This window comes from Trachurus trachurus (assembly GCF_905171665.1).
Source record: "Trachurus trachurus genome assembly, chromosome: 10".
Taxonomy (NCBI): domain Eukaryota; kingdom Metazoa; phylum Chordata; class Actinopteri; order Carangiformes; family Carangidae; genus Trachurus; species Trachurus trachurus.
The window spans coordinates 2,292,296-2,313,737 of NC_139894.1; the positions used below are offsets into that span (position 1 = coordinate 2,292,296).

The 21,442-nt window shown below is 42.7% G+C and overlaps 1 protein-coding gene across 1 annotated transcript; it reads left to right on the forward strand.

Moving 5' to 3' along the window:
• Positions 1–277: 277 nt before the first annotated feature.
• On the forward strand, positions 278–20,694 carry pcdh12 (protocadherin 12). The gene is made up of 5 exons (XM_083980201.1): positions 278–3,602; positions 7,958–8,043; positions 11,587–11,738; positions 17,740–17,904; positions 18,663–20,694. Exons 1-5 carry the CDS (start codon positions 729–731, stop codon positions 18,929–18,931), a joined length of 3,546 nt encoding a protein of 1,181 aa, XP_083836327.1. The 5' UTR covers positions 278–728; the 3' UTR covers positions 18,932–20,694.
• Positions 20,695–21,442: the final 748 nt, after the last annotated feature.

Sequence of the window (21,442 nt, forward strand, 5' to 3'; positions counted from 1 at the left end):
CATGATTTAGAGGCAGAGGCTGCAGGTTATGATGAGTTTATGCAGGAGGAGGAGGAGGTGGGGGGTGGGAGGGGGTGTCATGTTTCTTTAAAAGCACTCCAGAGCTGCGCTGAGTTTCCTCGGGGCAGGAGGTGCCTTTTTCTTCTCCCTTTGTGTGTGTGTCGAGTCCTGAGTCCCGGTTCATTTGCATATGACCCTCCTCCTCCCGTCCGATTGGCCGACGCTCCCGTAGCATGTGGAAACCCACATCCAAACTTTCTCAGTTGGAGCTAAACTATCCTGAGTGGAGGAGGATGATGAAGTGAAGTGAGAGGCCGGACGCCAGCAGCAGCAGCAGTAGCAGCAGCGTGAGTGAGTAACAGCAACAGGCAGAGAGAGGCTCACAGTGAGAGGATGATATCTTAATTATAGGCTGCTATAATTATATCTCGACCAAACTGAAGGTTTTTCTAGGTATTTGCTTTACAAACTGTTTTTCTCACTGGTTTAGTTGTGGTTGTTTTTTGTTTTTGTTTTTCCTGACGAGGAATTTATGTTATTTTGAAAGAAAGAAGAAAAACTTACTTTGATCATCATTTCATCTGATGATTTTTATATGAAGAGGACAGATTTAAAGTTGTTTTGACTTTTAAAGTTGAGAATTAGTCTTTTTCTTTCTAGTTCTGAGGTGTGATTGTTAGAAATGTCAGTGTAGTCAGTCGACAGGAGATTATTTTTTACTTCACGTCATGATGCTGCTGGCTCTGCTTCTGGTTCTGAGTCTTTGCTCCGAGGCTCAATCCACTTTCGAGCCGTCATCGATAACTATTCCATACCGGGTTTGGGAGGAGCAGCCGGCGGGAACTCAGGTCGGCCGGCTGGCAGACGACCTCCGTCAGCGGGATGAAGCCGGTCCTCTGGAGGATTTCCAGGTGGTGGAACACGGGAAGGCCCTTCCCTTCTCCGTCAGCGCCCGACACGGGGTCATCTCCACCCAAGGCCGGCTGGACAGGGAGGAGCTGTGCCGGGGGTCGGACCTGTGCGAGGTGGCCTTCAGCGTCCTCTACAGGAAGAGCGGTGCTGTCAACTGCCTGAGGGTTCGTGTGGAGGTGATGGACCTGAACGACCACAGCCCCAGATTCCCCGGCCCTCTGCAGGAGATCGAGATCTCAGAGACGGCCAGCCTCAGGATGAGAATCCCTCTGGACCGAGCCGTGGATCCCGACGCTGGACCCAACAGCCTGCAGACCTACTCGCTGTCCGTCAATCAACACTTTGCTCTGGATGTGACGGTCGGGCCAGATGGGACCAAACAAGCAGAGCTGGTGGTGATTAAAGAGCTGGACAGGGAGGTTCAGAGCTCCTTCAACCTCACCCTGGTGGCCTGGGATAAAGGGAACCCCCCTAAATCTGGGAGCACATTAGTCCGGGTCAATATCCAGGACTCAAACGATAACAGCCCAACGTTTGAGGATAGCACCCCGACAGTGGAGCTTCCAGAAGATACAGCCCGCGGTACGACCATCATCAACCTCAAGGCCACTGACCCGGACCAGGGAGCCAATGGGGAGGTGGAGTACTCGCTCAGTAAACACACACGACCAGAGGTTCAGAGGCTTTTCTTTGTGGATCCACATAACGGAGCCGTGAGTCTCAGAGCGCCTCTGGACTACGAAGCCCATCCGTCTTACGAAGTGATCATCCAGGCCCGTGATCGCGGACCCAACGCGATCCCCTCGCACTGCAAACTGCACGTCAAGCTTAAAGACGTTAACGACAACGCGCCGAGGATCCACATGACCTGGACTCCGCCCAACTCACCCGTGGCGACCGTGTTGGAGGGAGCGAAGGAGGACACCTTCCTCGCTCTGGTGATGGTCTCGGATGCAGATTCAGGAGATAATGGAAAAGTGAGAGCACATATCCAGCCGGGATCTGGACCTTTCCGCCTTAAACGGATCCACGGTGACAATTACATGATTGTAACCAACGGGAGCCTGGATAGAGAGAAGATGATGCAGTACAACATCACGCTCCTAGCTCAGGACTATGGAGATCCTCCACTGTCTTGTATCAAACACCTGCCGGTCCATGTTCTGGATGAGAACGACAACGCCCCGGTGTTCTCCACCTCGCTCTACAAGGCCTCGCTGAAGGAGAACAACGTCGCGGGCTACCACGCTCTCAAAGTCGAAGCCCGCGACGTCGACCTGGAGCTCAGCGGAAGAGTTTCCTACTTCATACCCAACTCCAACGACGTGGAGATCAACACCCAGTCCTTCTCCATCCACCCGACCAGTGGAATCATCAGCATCCAGCGGCCTCTGGACTACGAGGAGTCCCGCACCTACTCTTTCGTCGTGGAGGCCGTCGACCACGGTCACCCGCCGCTCACCAGCACCGCGACCGTGCAAGTCGACATCGAGGACGTGAACGACAACTACCCAGTCATCAAGGAGCCGAAACCCAGGAAGGGCGTGGCCTCGTTGAGCGTACCTGTCAATGCAGACAAGGGGGAGATCGTGACCGAGTTGGGGAACGACATGGACGAGGCCTCGACGGCTTTTCCAGTCAACAACCCGGCCAGAGAAGGACTTGTTGGGTTCCTTGCGTCCACGATAAAGGCTGAAGATCCGGACTCGGGGCTCAATGGAGAACTCCAGTACCTCATCACGGATGGAAACCCGTACGGACTCTTCTGGTTGGACGAATCTACCGGTCAGCTCTTTGTCAACACCACCAACGCTACTGACCTCATTGGGAAAACCTTTAAGGTGGACATTGCCGTATCCGACATGGGCACTCCCCGCTTGGTCACCAAGGTAACTCTGGAGGTGAGTTTCATCAACCTCAAGGATCATCTGAAGAACTCATCTCCTGGTAACCGTGGACAGCTGAGCTTCACCATGATGATGGCGATCTGTCTGGGCGCCACGTGTCTGCTGCTGCTGTTGGCCATCGCCTTGGTGACGACGTTCTGTCGCCCCGAGAAACGGGACAACCGGGCGTACAACTGCAGACAGGCTGAATCGACATACACCCGGCATCCGCGCCGCCCGCAGAAGAACATCAGAAAGTCCGACATCCAGCTGATTCCCGTCATCCGGGGGCGGAAGGAGGAGCCTCCCGAGGACGACAGCGAATCGCAGCCGCTTGCTCCGCCTCCGATGACGTCAGAGGAAATACAAACTGACAGGCAGTACACCTTAACGCAATCAGTCATGAACACAAGCTTCCACTCCCAAGGCTTCCCAGAAGGAGATTCCCCCCATCCGGTCACCAATCACTGCAGAACCCTTCGGAAACCAGGCAGCATCGAACTCGACGGCGCTTTGCCTCTGACGCCCGCCACGTCCTACAGGACTCTTCGTACGGCCAGGAACCCTTCGTCGTCCTCATCGGTCTCGCACTCGAGCACCTTGAAGCGCCAGGCTCACCGTGAACCCGACGGGGCAGAGCCGGTGCGTTCAGAGTCCCAGGCGACGCTCAGGAGGCCGAAGACCTCGGAGGGTCGAGGAGGCCACGACGCAGATCACCGGCAGATGCTTCGAAACCTGGTCCGACTGTCCATGGCTGCGTTCGGAGACTCCATCGAGCTTTCGTCAGCCTCTCCAGAGGTGCAGGTGAGTTCAACATCGATCCAACATCCAACACAGTCAACCAACAAACATGAACAAATTGATTGATTGAATTCTGGGACTCAGTTCTCACTGTTTAATGCATTTTTTTGTATTAATGAAAAATCAAAGATGCATAAAAATCTAAAGTTTGTATCATCCATCATGTGAGTGGATTCACAGGAGAATAAAATTTATCTCACATTTAGAGAAGCCAGACACAATGCATGCTGGGAAACATGCTAACAAGTTGACAGTGTCTTTTTATAACAAACTTAAAATCGAGTTCACTCAGCTCTGCATTCATTAAAACTCATTAAATCTACGCCGTGAGCCCCGGAGCTCGTGACTGAAGTTGTGCAGCCGATGATGAAGTTTACAGGAAGCCGGAATGACAAATGTGTCCATTTACATAACATTAATGATTTCTCTAAATCTGCCTGATGATTTTTTAATGTCGTCTTATTTACATTTTCCACTATAGCGTGAACATTAAGGCTAATGCGCCGGCGGCGGCTCTCGTTTAAATCTAATTTACTTCCATCTAAAACGTGTGATCACATTTATTTCAACATGTGCTTACAGTTAGCGCCCCAGTAATTAAGTCCCCCCCCCCCTGCAGGCTTTCAGATTAATCTGAAGTGAAGTCCATTAGAGACTAGAGAGAGTAAAAGAAAGAGCCCCCCATCCCCCCTTCCTCCACCTCCTCCTCCTCCTACGAACACACACAGACCAGCTTCCCTTACGTTTTCCCAGAAGCCTCTTTGCTTTTTCTGCCTCCTGTGTGATGACTTACTCAGACAGCCTGGAGGCTGGAGCCGGCTGCAGCAGATGAATGTGTGTGTGTGTGGGGATGGGTGCATGAGTGGTGAGGGGGTCGGGGGAGGGGGGAGGGGGGAGGGATGGGATGGGGTGGGGTTGACGTTTAACCGGTTGACGGATGACTGTGGAGCCAAAAAGCAGCGAGTTTATTCAGGTGCTCATGTGTCAGGGACAGTAATCCCTCTCCCCCTCCCCCGCCTGTCTGACTTTTCTTCACTAAATATCAAATATCAGATTCATATTGAAACCAGGGGAGGTGGGGAGTGGAGGGGTGGGGTGGGGTGGGGGGGCTGTAGGCTGGGGGGTCTGACTGTGAGGAGAGGGGGTGATGAGGCCAGCCAAAGTAAGCTGTGATGTGTTTGTAGTGTAAGTGAACACCTCACTAACACGCCGCTCTGTCACTTACACACGACCCGAAAAGCACTTTTACTGAGTCGAGAGAAGTCAGACAGGACCCGACTGGACACACACACATACACACACACTAATAATAATAACTTTATTTGTATTACACCTTTAAAAAACACAAGATTACAAAGAGCTTGAAAAAAACAGGAACTTATAAGAACCAAGAAGTGCCATAAAACCATTAAATGGACCCAACATCAACAAGTTGAGACCAGGTGGAGCCTATTTAAAATGTAAGATTCAGTTCACTGATATAAACATAATGAAATAAAAAGAGAGTAGGCTATACATGATAAAATAAGTATAAGAACAGATAAAAGAGTATAAAAGTAAGACTAAAATAACAGATAAAAGAGCATAAAAGTAAGACTAAAATAACAGAGAAAAGAGCATAAAAGTAAGACTAAAATAACAGAGAAAAGCATCTGAATGAAACTGTGAGATAAAAATAAGAAAAATAGGAAAATTTACAAAACAAAAAGGACATTTAACCTTCAGTTTATTCATGTATTACTGCTAATATGTCCCACTGTTGTGTGTGTGTGACTCTTAAAGCATGACACACTTTCCTATCTGAGCCATACAGCTCCATTGTTTAAAAACAGTGAACACACACATCGTCCTTCCTGCCCTGAATACTCACTATAACACAAAAAGTTGATCAATTCACCACTGAAACGAGTCCCCCTCCCACACATATACAACTCAGTCATGTTTTTAGAAACATTTGCCAAAACTCTGAGGATCTTAATATTTCAACAAATTAAATTGAACATTAATGAGACATTTCCAAGCTGTAGCAACAACTAATGGGTTTAAGTGAAGTTAAAAACACAGCTTTAATCTTTAATGGGATTTGTTGACATCATATAATTAATTAGATAAGAAATGTCTTAAAAAAGCAAACCTCTTAATCCCTCACATCTTTATAAACACAGAGGAAACAGATGTTAGTGCAGTCTAATCACTGATTACACATTAAAATCAGAGAGAAACTAATGAACTATGAATGTTTTAACATGACTGACTGAAAGATTTAATATTGTATATTGCAAAAATGAATAAATCTAAGATCTTATATCACAATGTCTGACCAAATCATGTGTTTTTACAGTTTATAGGGGATTTGTAGAAGAATATATTAATATAAAATAACATAAAACACATGAACGTGTCTCAGAGCTTCAGCAACTGTTTCAAACTCAAACCAGCGTCATCGAGGTCGAAAGTCGCCGGCAGCGCCCGGCAGACAGAGAACAAAGAGCTCGGGCAGGTCCTTCATCCTCACGTGAATCTCATTAAAGAGAGGAAGAGGCCTTTTTCTCTTTTTTACCCAGAATCCCCCTCTCTCCCTCCTCCACCACCACCGTCCCAGTCGGGTCGGCCCAGTTGGCACCGCTCTGGCCTCAGAAGTTTCTCTCCCCTCGAGATTGAAGAGGAAGAGGCCTGCTGGACGCCTGAGGAGGAGGAGGAGGAGGAGGAGGAGGAGGAGGAGGAGGAGGAGGAGGAGGAGGAGGAGAGGGGGATTTACAGTTCACCTCCACCTCAACACACACACACACACACACATACACACACTAACACACACACTAACACACACACACACACACACCCTCCATTCGTCCAAATTTCAGAGTCCATCCTGGAAGGAAACCGGCCAGAGAAGAATAGGCTTTTACGTAGAGGCCATTTCCTGTCTCTGCAGCAGCGTGCACGTGCAAAAACACGCAAAACACACAAATGTCATGACTAAAACAAAGTCATAAATTAGCATGCAAACACACACACACATAACATACAGACACACACACACACCTTCCCCCAATGTGTGTGTTTCCTCCCTGGTGTGCAGTGTGTATCCGCTGTATAACAGAGCTGTCAGCAGAAAGCAGCGAGCAGTGAGACGGACGCAGCCGCTCGGTTCTCACACTGTGAAACTCACTGAAAAATAATAAAATAATGTTTATTCGCTTTTCACCTGAGCGACGCTGCAGTCGGCGGATCTCAGCGTTCAGACCCACAGAGAGGAGAAGATCCCACTGGTTCAGATCTCAGCTAGAGACTAAAGTTTAAAGGGATAGTTCAAAATTTTGGCAAAGTTGCCCATCGCCATAATCCCTATAGTCATAGCAGTAGGTTCGTTACCTTTAATTGTCGGTGCAAGCTATTTTTAGAACGGCGGAGCAGAGCCGTGAGCTGCTCAGAGCTACGCTACAGAGGCTCATTATGGGATTTCTTGGTTTCCCTCATCAAACTCATCAAATACACAATCCAACAACTCCACAACGCTCTGGTGGACAAGTTGTGACCTGCACATTCACCACGCTATGAGATAATAACAGAATGTTACCCATGAGCCTCCGTAGCGTAGCTCTGAGCAGCTCGCGGCTCTGCTCCGCCGTTCTAAAAATAGCTTGCACCGACAATTTAAGGTAAAGAACCTACTGCTATGACTGTAGCGATTATGGCAATGGGCCAATTTGCCAAAATGTTAAACTATCACTTTAAAAGAATTAAAATAAAGATTCAGATGCATCAATAACAACCCAATTACAGTAATGTTCATGATCTGTTGCTAGCATGATGTTATTGTACCGCATCTTATGTTTCTGCAAAATACTGAAGGCTGTTTTTCATATTTGCATAAACAATTCACTGCAGAGAATCATTAAACCAAAAAGTCAAAAGCTTCATTTTGGTCCTCGTCTAGTTCGGTCCATCTCCCTCTGAAGGTCAGAGGTCACCAGTCTGTGACATAGAGACAGATAAACATTCACACCCCCAGCAGAGTCTCCTAGTCAAGTTAATTTGTGCAATTGTAAAATGTCATATGCTCATTTTTCATAAATGAAATAAACCGAATGTAAACATGAAATGAAACCTATTAGAAATTGGAATATATAAATGTCTGGCCTATGAAATTATGTGTATGTTTCTATACTAGACACATGCTACAAAAAATACATACTGTATCTCATACAAGTTGATGTCTGAGACCATGTTTCCCAGAATGCAATGTGGCTATTTCATATAAGTGATGAACTTGTATCATGTGCTGGTTTAAAGTGTGATAATTGAGTCATTCATTAACTGTGTCCTCCTCTTCCTCCTCCTCCTCTTCCTCCCTGCAGCAGATCTCCCAGCTCCTCTCTCTCCTCCGTCAGGGTCAGCTGCAGCCGAGGCCCAACTTCAGGGGAAACAAATATTCTCACCGCAGGTCAGTCCCACTCCTCCTCCTTCTCCTCTTCCTCTTCCTCTACTTCCTCCTCCTCCTCTTTTGAGTCAGACTCAGCAAAACCACAACAAAGACAAAAAGACCAACGAGCTCCTTCTGCTTTATGTTTCATTTTGATCATAATGAAGCTGTTTTATGACAGAGATCACAGCAACATGTGTTTAGACAAGAAGTTTGGCTTAAATCAAACTGAACCTAAACATAAAAACTAAATATTTTAATCCTGAGGTCTGAGCCGATCATTTATCCAACAGATGATGTGACATTTAGTGATTTGACGAATAGAAATGAGTGGTTTTCATGTAATAATAATGTTTCAGGAAGAAAAAAAAAGCAAAACAATACAATGCTACATAATAGGCAAGGCAAGGCATCTTTATTTATATAGCGCATTTCATACCAAGGCAACTCAATGTGCTTTACATAAAGACAAAACATTAAAAAAAGAAGCATAAGACAGAATAAAAACAAACAAAACACTAAAAACAGAGTTAAAAGCAAGAGCAAATAAAAGTAAAAGAAAAAAAAATAGATAAAGTTTTAAGTTCTCAGCTATAAGCACGTGAAAAGAGATATGTTTTTAACCTGGATTTAAAAGTGCTTAATAATATAATATAATATCATATAATAATTTAGTATAAACTCTCCGGTCAAATCAAACCCGTCACCGTCTCTTCCTCCTTCATCCTCCTCATCCTCCTGGTGCTGGAGTCAGGTCCAGCTGTGAGACTGCGATCGCTGCTGCGTCCTCTGATCAAACCTCCCTCCCTCTGATAGCTGCACATTAAAGGGGGAATGCCAACCACTTTAAGAACTCACAGATGTTCCCCCTGAACCTGAACGCATCGTGCAAACATCCTCTTCTCTGAAAACGACGTTATGAAGTTAGAGGGATGAGTGTGTTGAAGTAGTTTTATTATTCTGGGTTTTTGTTTCTGTTGATTTGATCAGGAGGATAAAAAAAAACGTTTGTGGACTTTCCCTCCTCGTCAGTGGACAGACACAACATCAACCTGCAGATACAAAAAGCTGCTTGTTGTCTTTGTTGGATTTTAACAAAAATGTCCTTGTTTCCATTCAGAGGCTTTATTTATAGGTACCTTTGTTGTAGTGTCAAACCTCCTGATTTTCAGGACTTGTGACTCGATCTGGTTTTAAAAGTCGACTCTGGACTCAGACTTTGAGAGGGTGGTCCAGACTTTTTTTTGTTGCTTTTAGTGCTTTTCTCTGTCTGTTGTATGTGTTTATTGTTGTGTATATTGTGTTTATTGAGACTGGAGATTAACTTTAAACACAGAGAACTCGACTTGAACTTCTAGTTTAGGGACTTTAGCTGCTGGTGAACTATTCTGCACAGATCTAACAGTAACACACATTTCAGTGAGCAAACAAAACAGTGGGATGAATATGTGGACATCTGCACACAAACACACATCCAACGTCCCATTTTTCAGTCCCTTATTTTCACTGTGAAATGCTGAAGACACAGAAACAACAACGGCGTTTGTTTGTGCAGCATTTTGAGGAAAGTGGTTTTTTGCATGATAGAGCACATCCAAACCACTGGAAAAGTGATGTGCAATGTTAAAAAAAAATCAAATACTAAAGCGTAAAAACTCGAAACCGCAACTTATTTATAACAACTATGCAAAACTGAGATGAAACACACATTTAAAATCTGTTTTTGGTCGGATAAAAAGAGCCGAAGCTGCACGGAGGGACGGACAGTAGCTGCACTTGAACGCAGCGTCCGGTCGGTCCTGATTGGTTTATATATTAGATTAAACTTCTGTCTGAGGCTTTAGTGTTGAGTCGTGTGTTTCTGACCGACTGACCTGCTGCGACTGAAATAACAGCGACAGACAAACAGGACGCGGACTCAAACTCTCAATGTCACAGGAAGAGTGTCTCATAACCTCAGGAGTGTTTCAATGACTCTCTGTGTGTGTGTGTGTGTGTGTGTGTGTGTGTGTGTGTGTGTGTGTGTGTGTGTGTGTGTGTGTGTGTGTGTGTGTGTGTGTGTGGGCAGGTTACAGCAGCTCTGTCTGACTGATTCACAGGAAGCAGCCACCTCAGCGTCGCAGTGGCGATGAGATTAGATCTGACTTCACCTTGATCAGTATAAACACTGGAGTTAATCACTGAGACGAACAAAACAGGAACAACAGTTTAATCAATCACTGAAAAATAATCTGGTTATAAAATGTTAATCTATTAGTTTATTTTATTGATTAATCAGCTGATCGATCGGTTCTGATTCTAATCGTCAGGTCTGAATAATGAAAAGATGCTGTTTCCTCTGCAGTGAGCTCACCTTTATCTGACTGGCACTTCCTGTCTGAACCCGCCTGCAGCCACACACACACACATTGATACTGTAGCTGCACGATCTGAGGTGTGTGTGTGTGTGTGTGTGTGTGTGTGTGTGTGTGTGTGTGTGTGTTTGTGGTTATCAGTGGATTTGTCACTTAAAACCTCAGGAATTTTATCAGCTGTTTATCTCAGCACTAAAAACCTCTGGCTCCGTATCACAGGTTCACACTGAGCTCAGTCTGAGTTTGATCTGAAGCTCTGAACACCGACGGGCTGATTTTTATTATTTATTATTATTTATAACATGTTTTAGTTGTTCGTATCATTGGTGTTTTTTATTCTCTGTAAAGTGCTTCTCGGTTTAAAAACATCTGTTCAATGAAAAAATATGGAAAAGTAATACGTTCAACCAAAAAACACCTCTTTACCTTAATTACATTAGAATTAAGAGTCTACCCCAAATTGTATGACAAATTTGTGATATATATAAAACATACTTAATAGAATATGTTCAATTTACTTTATTATAGTCATTATTCTTTAGTTTTCTTAAACAGACCCTTGGTTATAAAAGAGTCTCATATTAATGTGGATGAATCTACATTACCCACTCGTTAATGGGTCCATTTTCGATAAATATATCGTTTTGTCTTTATCGTTTGATATTATTATTAGTGGTCGACTCGTCCAGTATTTCGGTTCGGTCATGGGAATAACGCCACCGGATCGCTGTAATGGTAAGAACTACAACGGTATCTGATCGTCTTCCAACCTCCGACTTTCGTTCTTGATTAATGAAAACTTTCTTGGCAAATGTTTTTGCTTTCGTCCGTCTTGCGCCGTTCCAAGAATTTCACCGTGCACGCGGAGGCTCATGGGAAATGTTGCGTGAAAAAACTCCTTGTTGTCCCTTTAAGAACATCTGTTCAATGAAAAAATATGTCAAGGGGGACAAGTTTGCATCAAAACTAATACATTCAACCAAAAAAAACCTCTTTCATTTTTCAAATTAAGTCAAAATTTCAGACAAATTAGTGATATATATAAAACATACTTAATAGAATATGTTTAAATCACTTTATTATAGTCATTATTCTCCAGTTTTCTTAAATAAAAATGTTGTTTCTGAGTTTTACTGTCAAAGACAAAAGATAAAACAGATTTATTGATTATTGATCTTATATTGATTTCCATGTGTGTGTGTGTGTGCAGGTATGGAGGCCAGGACTGCTCTGATTGGCAGAGCACCAAGGACAGTGGACACGGTGAGAGTGAAGCTGGAGACGTGGACTGGGAACCAGGGAGAGACTCACCCATCGACCCCCAGCTGGAGGAGGGGCTCAACAACCTGCTCAACAACGCTGGTACACACACACACACACACAATTAAATCACTGTTTTAAACGCTGTTGTTGCCGTGACAACATAACCACGGTCGCTCAGCCCAATGAAGAGGAGTCAAAACAGCAGCCATGTTTGTGATATACTAACTGAATACAGCGATGATGTCATGACAGATACTGATAGATGATAGATAACAGATAATAGATTATGGATTCTTCTGCAACACTTGGGAGTTCCCACATCCAGCATGCTTTGAGTTTCGTCATAGGTTTTCCAGATTCAGTGGCTGAAGAATGAGTGTCTAGCTATTACAGAGTGGAAGTAAAACTAAAAGTTAACTTCATTGTTCTAAAAAATAAAGTTGTTAAGAAATAAAAGCATTTTATAAAGAGTTACTCTGCAAAAACTCAAAATCTTACCAAGAATATTTGTCTTATTTCTAGTCAAAACAAATCTCATTGTATGTAAAATAACATAAAAAGTAGCTTGTTTTTAGACGCTTTTTTTTTTTTTTTTTACTTCTTTCAAGCATATTTTTACTTGAAATAAGTAGAAAAATCTGATAGTGGAGCAAGTTTTTCTTTCTTATTACAAGCACAAAAAAACTTGCTTTCACTGGCAGAAGTGAAACTATCTAAAAACAAGTAGATTTTTAGGTGATGAGTCTTACTTTAAGTGGAAAGAGATTAGTTTTGACTAGAAATGAGACATTTTCACAAGAAATAAGACAAATATTCTTGGAAAAATTTTGAGTTTTTGCAGTGTAGAGTCATTCCTTAGTGGTAGTATTAGCAAGCGAGGGTAACAGCAGGTCAGCTCAAATGTAAAATAATGTGAATTTAACTTTTTTAAATGTTGGAAAACAAAGTTTGAGTGTAAATCACAAATTAGTCCAAAAAATATTAATAATATCCACAGATAAAATGTCATTATAGATATTTCCTTTCACAAATGAAGAGTCAAAGTCTCAGTTTTGGTCTTTATGTCGTGTGTGCCATATGTACTTTTCTATTTAAAGACACAAAATACAAACAAATAGTAAAGCGAGGTGAGTGTAGCGTCGACCTCCCGCTGAGACTCTCTGATCCATCGGGACAAAAGCTGCTGAACTTTGACCCCTGCAGAACGAAACACACTGGTCGCTCACAATGGACACACACTGGCAAAAGGTAGAAAACAGGACGACAGCAGGAAATAACTCGCACAGTGGCAGCTTTATACATCCACATCCACCCACACAGTCCATTCATCTGAGATGGGATCATAAACAGCTTCTCTTTGTCTTCAAAGATGATTTTCTGTTTTTTATAATTTTGAAAATTCCCCCAAAACTTTGATAAAAGTGACTCAGAAGAAACAGTTCAGATTTGTTTTAACAACCAAACGCCAAAAGCAACACTTTTATTTATCTCTATCTATGTTTTAATAGCATGTAAGTCTCACTTTAGCATTCTGTAGTGATAGTTTAATGAGACAGTTAGGCTACCAATTAGAATGATAATGTTGATTCTAATAAGTTTAATTAATAAGTTGTGTTTAACTTTAATGTTATGTTATAGTGATATGTGTCCATGTTAGCGTAATTAGCATTGACAGTGTTCATGAGAATGTCATTTGCGTCTTAGTTTGCCAATGGAGCTCCAACGTTACCATGTTATTACATATTACTGAGTTTAATTAAGAAGTTTGTGTATTTAGTAATGTTCATAATGTGACGTTATCATGTTGATGCTATTAGTTTGTGCTATTAGCATGTTATAGTTAGGCTACTGTTGCAGAACCGTCAGGCTACAAGCATGCTAAAGTGGTAGTTAAATCACAATGTTAATGTTTTTGGCCATCATTTTTCATTTCCTGACATCCACTTTAACATCAGTTGTATTTCAACAACCTGTAGGACAATTCATTTTACAAATGGTCTCGTAGCCGAAACTACAGTCCGCATAATTTTGTTTAGCTACATAGGCCTAGCCTGTAAAAATGAAATTAAAATGATCAAATACTTTAAGAAAAAATAGACAAAAGAGAACGAAAAAATACTAAACAAACATACAGAATAGGAGAAAACAAGCAAAAACCAATATATCAAAAATAAAACTAATCATGTTAATGTTATTAGCAGGATAGTGGTAGCCTACAGGCAAAAAGCTTCAGCATGTTAGTGCTAATCAGTCGTAAACTGTGTTACAAACACACTGGTGTTAGCATTAGTGCTATTAGAATGATAACATGAATCATAATGTTGTTAGCATGACGGTTTTTAAACACATTAGTCTCATGATGTTAGTGCTAATTACACGTTAACATACACAGACATTGTTGCAGTTGTTATAAACCACAGCTGCAGTTTTCCCTTCAGTTTTACTTTAAAGACGTTTTCACTCAGTCTCATTGTTTAGTGGGGAGTTCCTCTGGTATGTGGCCCTGAGAGTGCACATTGTATGAGTGTGTAGGCTACAGTAGGTATGTGTGTGTGTGTGTGTGTATGTGTGTGTGTGTGTGTTGCGCTTTCTTCCTGCTATTGTGGCGGTCGCAGCCTCGGGGCGAGCAGAGGGGTTTACCGCCTGACGATGGTCGAGTGAGCTTTGCTTTATGTTAGAGAGAGAGAGAGAAACAAAAGTGTGAGTGAGATGTTTGACTCACCTTCCACCCTGCAGCTCTGTGAGCACTGTAACTCACACCAGTGTGTGTGTGTGTGTGTGTGTGTGTGTGTGTTTGATGAAGCCGTCACCGAAACACATAAATCTTTTCTTCTTCGTCTTCATCTTCTTTTCTATTTTTCTGACCTGTTTTCTTCTTCGTCTGTTCTGTCATTATGAATCACACTGACACATACCTGCGTCTTTGTTCAGGTGTGAAGATGATACAGTGGTGAGCGTGTGTGTGTGTGTGTGTGTGTGTGTGTGTGTGTGTGTGTGTGTGTGTGAGAGAGAGAGAGTTGAAAGAAAGTGTGTTTCATGTTTTACCAGGTGTGTCACTCCATCCAGTTAAAAACAGGAGGATTGTGGTTTAAAAGAGAAAAAAAGATACAGAATAAACAAAATACATGTAATTATAGGTAACATGTAGCATATAGCACACGCGTTAGAACAAGTCACAAAACAAAACAAATGTTAAAGGGATAGTTCAACATTTTGTCAAATTGGCCCATTGCCATAATCTCTATAGTCATGGCAGTAGGTTTGTTACCCCTTTACATGGGATTTCTTGGTTTCCCTCATCAAACTCATCAAATACACAACCTCTTTATAAGGTTGTGGTCTGTTATTATCTCATAGCGTGGTGAATGTGCAGGTCACAACTTGTCCACCAGAGCGTTTTGGAGTTGTTGGATTGTGTATTTGATGAGTTTGATGAGGGAAACCATGAAATCCCATTAGCCTCCGTAGCGTAGCTCTGAGCAGCTCACGGCTCTGCTCCGCCGTTCTAAAAACAGCTTGCACCGACAATTTAACGGACTTTGCTAAAACTATAGGGAATTTGACAAAATGTTGAACTATCCTTTTAAGCTTAATAGTGTGTGAATTCACTTATAAAAGCCTCACATGAATTATGCACTTGAAATATAGTGTATCATGAAATGTAATTATAGCAATAAAAGTGTAGTTATTACATATATTTAGATAAACTTAAACCAAACGTAGCTTTTTATTAAGACTGAGTGACATTATTCTCCTGCAGCAGCAGCAGCAGCAGTTTTCCTCCCTGGTCTCCACGTCTCTTGTTATTTGTGGAGGTTTTTATCTGCGAGGAATCTGCTGAAACTCGACACATAAAGTTATTTAAAGAGGATTTTGTGTTTGGACGATCTGTGGTGAAAATCTGCCAAAACAAATGGAGGAAAGGAGTAGGTGGGGTTGGGGTTAACTATGGGGGCGGTCTGTGCCACACTGGCTGTATGCATTAGTCTATATGTGTGTGTGTGTGTGTGTGTGTGTGTGTGTGCTGGTAAGTTAATTCCTCTCAGCTGGTTGTGGTTAGATGAAGGAGACCACAGCTCTGCAGCTCATTAGTCTGTTTCTCCTCGACTCCACGTTCATCTGACGCCTGCAGATGAAGAGATAAATTCACTCTGTCAAAATAAAAGCCCCACATACCTTATAACTCTGTGTGTGTGTGTGTGTGTGTGTGTGTGTGTGTGTGTGTGTGTGTGTGTGTGTGTGTGTGTGTGTGTGTGTGGCTGAATAAAAACAGCACCAACAAACACTAACAAACCATCAGGCCACACGTCTCCCTACTAACGCTTAATAATCATTTAAAGCTTTTTACCAAACATTGAATGACCTGTTGCTTGCCAAATAGTGAGACCACATCATGCAGCGTCTGCACCTGCAGCTTCATCACATGTTTGTTCAGTTTCTTGCAAACAAAAACACTTTAATGAGGGGAAACCAGGCTTTACAAGTCATTAAAATGATTGACCACATCATAGTAAATCACGGTTAATCACAGATCAAATGTATCGTAAAGGGATATTTTTCATGTATTTAATCATAGATGAGAAATATTCTGGATTATGCAAATTAAACTTTATTATACATGAACCTCAACTGCATTTAAAAAGTGCAATAAATCTACTCCAGTAAAACATGACAGCTCCACCTGAGCAGTAACTGCAGCTGATTTATTTCCAATAACTGATTCAAATAACGGGTCAAAGGTCAATATAACAGGACATGGATTGATAGAGACATTAAGATCCTGTTAACCTCACTAAACAGAGTCAAAACAAGCAAATGTATTGTATAATATTATATAAATAAATGAGCCTCATTGTAGAAGTGAAAACAGATGACCGGTTATCAGTAGTTTATTATAAAGCTCCTTTCACTGGTTATATAGATGAATGAAAATGTGTATATGAAACGTGTTTATTCATCCGACGGCTCGGATGAAACTGAATTAGCTCTGATGGGAAAATTGAGAAGCTGCACGAGCAGATAACAACAAGCAGGAAGAGCAGGACGTAAACAGGACACATGGAGGATAAGAGCCGACAGAATGAGCAGTTAGCAGAGTTAAACATCAGAGATTCACTTTTATTTTACTACGAAATGAGACGTTTAATCATCTGGTTTGTTTAGTCCCTCGTTTTTTTGTGTGTGTGTCGTCACTTAGACACACTGACGTTTACTGTACGACTCTGATACTGGACTGAACAATCAGCCTGGTGGTGGTTTTGGTGTGGACGTGATGGTCAGCATATGATCGAGAAGCGCCGGACGCCGTCGATGGCAGGAAAGGCCTGTTGACAGCAGCCAGATAAATCCACTGTGTCATTTCCTCCTTTTCCTGACGAACAGGAACATTAAACTTCATCTGTGACCCGCTCTGCAAAGGTGGAGCGTGGTGAACGTCAGGATGAATCTCTTTGCAGGAGTCTTTTGTTTTGTTTTGTTGCAGCAGTGAGAGATTTCAGCCGACGTTCACATGATGTATGCTAGGGGTTTACAGCCAGGGCACTGTTTGTATTCGGATTCGGATTTGGGCTTTTAAAAAAAACTTTGGATTCGGATTCGTATTCAGGAAGAAACTGGAAGTGGGCGAACTGACTTCTTCAGCCGAGCTAGTGCTACGCTGAGCTAGCCGGCTAACTTCCGCTTTAGCTCTCAGCTAACTAGAACGTGAATAAAATAATTTAATCGCGCGGCTCTTCTACACTTTCCAAATGTAACCGGACTGAAAGGATCAAATTCTGGTAGTGAAACGAGTCGTTTTGCAGTGGTTGTGACGCTTCTTTTCCCATTATTGTGTATGAGAAAAATGCTAAGTTGTTGAACGGTACCCTGGAAGTCGGTGAGCATTAGCGCCACCTACTGTGTTGGAGTGTGAACCAGAATCACCTGGTTATGTGCTGTTGCTCCTGAATAATGAGGAGAAACTTCGGACAGAAAAACTATTCGGGATCAAAGCGTTATTTGTGTACTTCCGAAAATGTATTTGGGTTCGGGTACACCCCTAATGTATGCAGATGTAAACATGTACTCATGTTGGTCTCTCTCTCTCTCTGTCTCTCTGCAGATGACGTCTTCTCGGAGGTCGACGACCCGTCCTGGATGGCCAGACTCTCCCTCCCGCTCAGCAGCGATTACCACGACAACATGTTTGTCCCCAACGGGCCTCCGTCCCCTGAGAGCGAGGTCCTTCCTCGGGACGCCCTGGACTCCTCGTCCTTCTCCACCTTCGGTAAAACTCCAAAGAGCAAACGTTTTCTGTCACCGTTCAAGTAAAAATCACAGAAATGTAATCTATTAAATTGCTTTTTATCAACAAAGTTAGGCAAGGCAAGGCAATTTTATTTGTATAGCCCGTTTTTACAGACAGTTTGTCTCAAAGGGCTTTACATGGCATCATAACAACATCCTCCCGCCCTTAGACCCTCACATCCACTGAGGAAAAACTCAGTTGAAACTCAAGTTAATGGTTTAAATAAATAATTGAAGTGGAAAAAAAGTGAAAAAAAGCATGCACATCCTCGTAGCCCAATGTTGGGTGGGTGCTGGACCAAAAAACATAACATGAAGGTGAAGAAAAGTCCGCAACACCAAAAAGAGCTCCAATGCACGACGTTTTGAGCGCACAGGCTCGTCCTCAGATGTTAGATACGAAAATGAATGGGCAGAGATGCCATTTAAAGCCAAGTCCCATACCATGATCATGTGATCTCACACACCAGTTGTTCATTCATGCCAATCCCACCAATCAATAGTAGAAAAATATAAAAACCTCATACATCTTATGTTCTCAAATAGGGATTCAGGCTATACAAACCGTCATAATACATAGAAAAACCATAAGAGGTGCCTCTTTTTAAACATGATAGACAATACATAAAACACATTAAATAAATAATTGCAAACTTTTTGTGCAAAGATATGAAATAAAATTCAAAACTCCCAGTAAAAGCAGCAGAGTGACGTCTCTTGTCTCCTTCCTGCTCTCAGGTAAAACCCCGGAGAAGGACGGTCCGCTGGGCGGGGCCTTGCTGTCTGAGGTCAGCACGCTGTTTGAGATGCTGATGACGCAGAAGGCCGACGCCCACCCGGGCCCTCGACCGGACGTCCTGTACCGACTCTCTGCGGCGTACCGGCGCTCACTCGGCCTGGATGGAGGCGGCGGCGGCGGTGGCGTTGGTGGTGGCGCCACACCTGCAGCAGGAAACGCACCAAGGAACTCTGGGAACCCTGAGAAGAGGTCGGGACTTTATCAATGAACCTGAACACTGGAAAAGACTGAGAGCCGAGTGACGCAGCTCAGAACAGGAAGTCATGGAAACCGTTCTCCACGTTTCTGCCATCGATCGAAACACGACGGGATTTTTGAGGCATTAACAGATTAAATTACTTTAATGACTGTAAATAATTCAGGACTGTACAATGAGAACCTGAACACCAGGATGTGTCACTGTCGACACAGTAGAGACTGAAACACAGGAGGAAAACAGAGATGGAGGGATGATGAAAAGGTGTTGATGTGGTTAATTACAGAGCAGCAGGTTAACGAAGAAAAAGAGGAAGAAGAGATGGACAGAGAGACGGACCTGCAGGCGACCAGGGTTCAACAACAAGCGATCTGATCCAGGTTGAGTCTGAAATCACTCACTCCTGCTTGTATAGTCTGCCTTATAGGGAGTTTTTTCATTTTGTAGTACGTAACATCCCATAATGCATCATGCTCGTACAGAAAGACAAACGCACGTTGCTGAGAAAATGTGTCTGAAAGTGATTTTTCATTTTTCAGTCGTCTGAGTTCGGCTTCAAATCTTTACATTTACTTCACTTTAAAAACGTGAGAGTCACAAATAAAGAGAGTTTGAACTGATTTTTAACATTATTGTTGTAAAGGGCTGTACTGTATAAATAAAGAAGATTTACATTTACATTTATAATCCACTAAACTCACACTAGATGATTCATCCAGACCTACAGCCACAGCTTCGATCTCAGAGAAACTCATGTGATTGAACCAAGATGGAGGACGACCCTCCTGTGATCTGTCGTTCATGCTGCCTTTTCTTCTTTTTGTATTTTCCAACCTTGCTCAGTCAGCGGCCATGTTTGTGAGCTGCAAAAGCTGCAACATCCAGTTACTGTTCTGATCGTTCTCATTGGCGGTCGTGGCCATTTCTGTTGGAGGAAGTTAATCAATATCAATGGAAGTTGATCGACGGCAAACGGTCGAGTGTGCAGCCGGTTTAACATCAGACTTCCTTGGTAACGAGTGAGTGAGTGAGTGAGTGGTTTCAGACACAACGTGAGGGACCGGAGACCAGGTGGAGGACGTGAAAGTGACAGAACCTGCAGACTGAGGAGAGACGATGATGTAAAGTTTGAACAGATGTTTGTATTTACGGACTCAAAGAGCGATGAAGTGACTGGAGCTACTGACAGATAACGATACAACTGACTGGTTAGCCTACCATCGTTACCACTGACAGGTTTAACTAACAGTGATTGAACAGAATCAAACGTGGCGTCTGGCAAACTGGGACGAGAGATGTTTGTAGACAGATGTTGTTGCAGGATATTTACTCCATAAAAAAACAGACAATGATTTGAAGGAAAAACAGGAAGTGAAGGAGGAGGAGCAGAGCAGGAACTTCAATAACAAACATGATTCATCTTTAACAGTGAATTTTTCTTTTCTTTCTTTCTTCCTTGTTGTTCACCTGGAAACTCTAAACCCGCATGTTTCTTCGTATGAAGGATGTTACAAATCTCACCGCTTTGTCTTATTTAGTTTTTCCTCAAGACTAAACAACAACAGGGAGCTGAATGAAGGGAAGAAAAAGTGTTTGTTCGGTCTGAACGTCCTGTCGTACGCCCCCTGAAACTAAAACACTTCACCGTTTATTCAGGATTCAGGTTTTCTTTTTGAAACGTTATCTGTTAGTTTGTCTCTTAAATTATTGGTTTAAACTTCCATCCAAAGATGTTTTTTTTTTCTTGTGGCTTTTTTTATTCACTGTATTTTGGAAACCAGCACTTTGTACATAGACTTTGTTTTGTAAAACTTTTTGTATCAAAACTTTTGTGTCATTGAAAAAAAAATGTTTGTATCTTTTTAAATAAAATTTGTATCAAGTTTAAACTGAAGTTAATTAGTGTTATGAGCTTCATTGGGGAAAACTTTATTACATTTGCATGAAGAGGAGTGTGAGTGTGAGTGTGAGCAAACATCTGCTGACATTTAGGGAGGGCTCTTTTTTTTTTTTTTTGTGGCCTCAAACATTTGGTCTCCTCGGAGTCAACAGTTTATTTTCAGGGCTGAGGTCAGATGATGTTTGGTTGAAGTCTGGATGAACCTCAGAGAAATAAATTGTGAGACAATGCAGTTTTGTCACCGGAGCTACAAGAGTGTGTGGACGTCGACCACTCAGGTGTTTCTCTGTGTTCACAGCGCCCTCTGGTGTTTAACTGACACAGGTGCAACACTGAGAGAGAGTAAGAGAGTCAGAGTAACAACAGCTCCCCCCAGTGGCAGCTCCAGGGAACAAGAGACAATCAACCACAACAAAACACAGAGCTGAGACTGAATGAGAGAATAAAAACATCAATAATAATCGATTAATAACAACATCGTGATCAGAAACTGGAAGAAATGAAAAGTGGAAGAGTGAAAATCAGGAAGAACTTGGTTTTGCAACATGGGACCAATTTGAAAAGAACACGCTGAGAAATTAAATTAGCAATTGAACAACTAAAAAAAAAACGTTATTGTCATT

Coding starts and splice junctions, on each gene's coding strand:
- pcdh12 (XM_083980201.1), top strand. CDS start 729: ATGATGCTGCTGGCTCTGCTTCTGGTTCTGAGTCTTTGCTCCGAGGCT. Junction 3,603..7,957: donor CAGCCTCTCCAGAGGTGCAG/GTGAGTTCAACA, acceptor TCCTCCCTGCAG/CAGATCTCCCAGCTCCTCTC. Junction 11,739..17,739: donor CAACCTGCTCAACAACGCTG/GTACACACACAC, acceptor GTCTCTCTGCAG/ATGACGTCTTCTCGGAGGTC.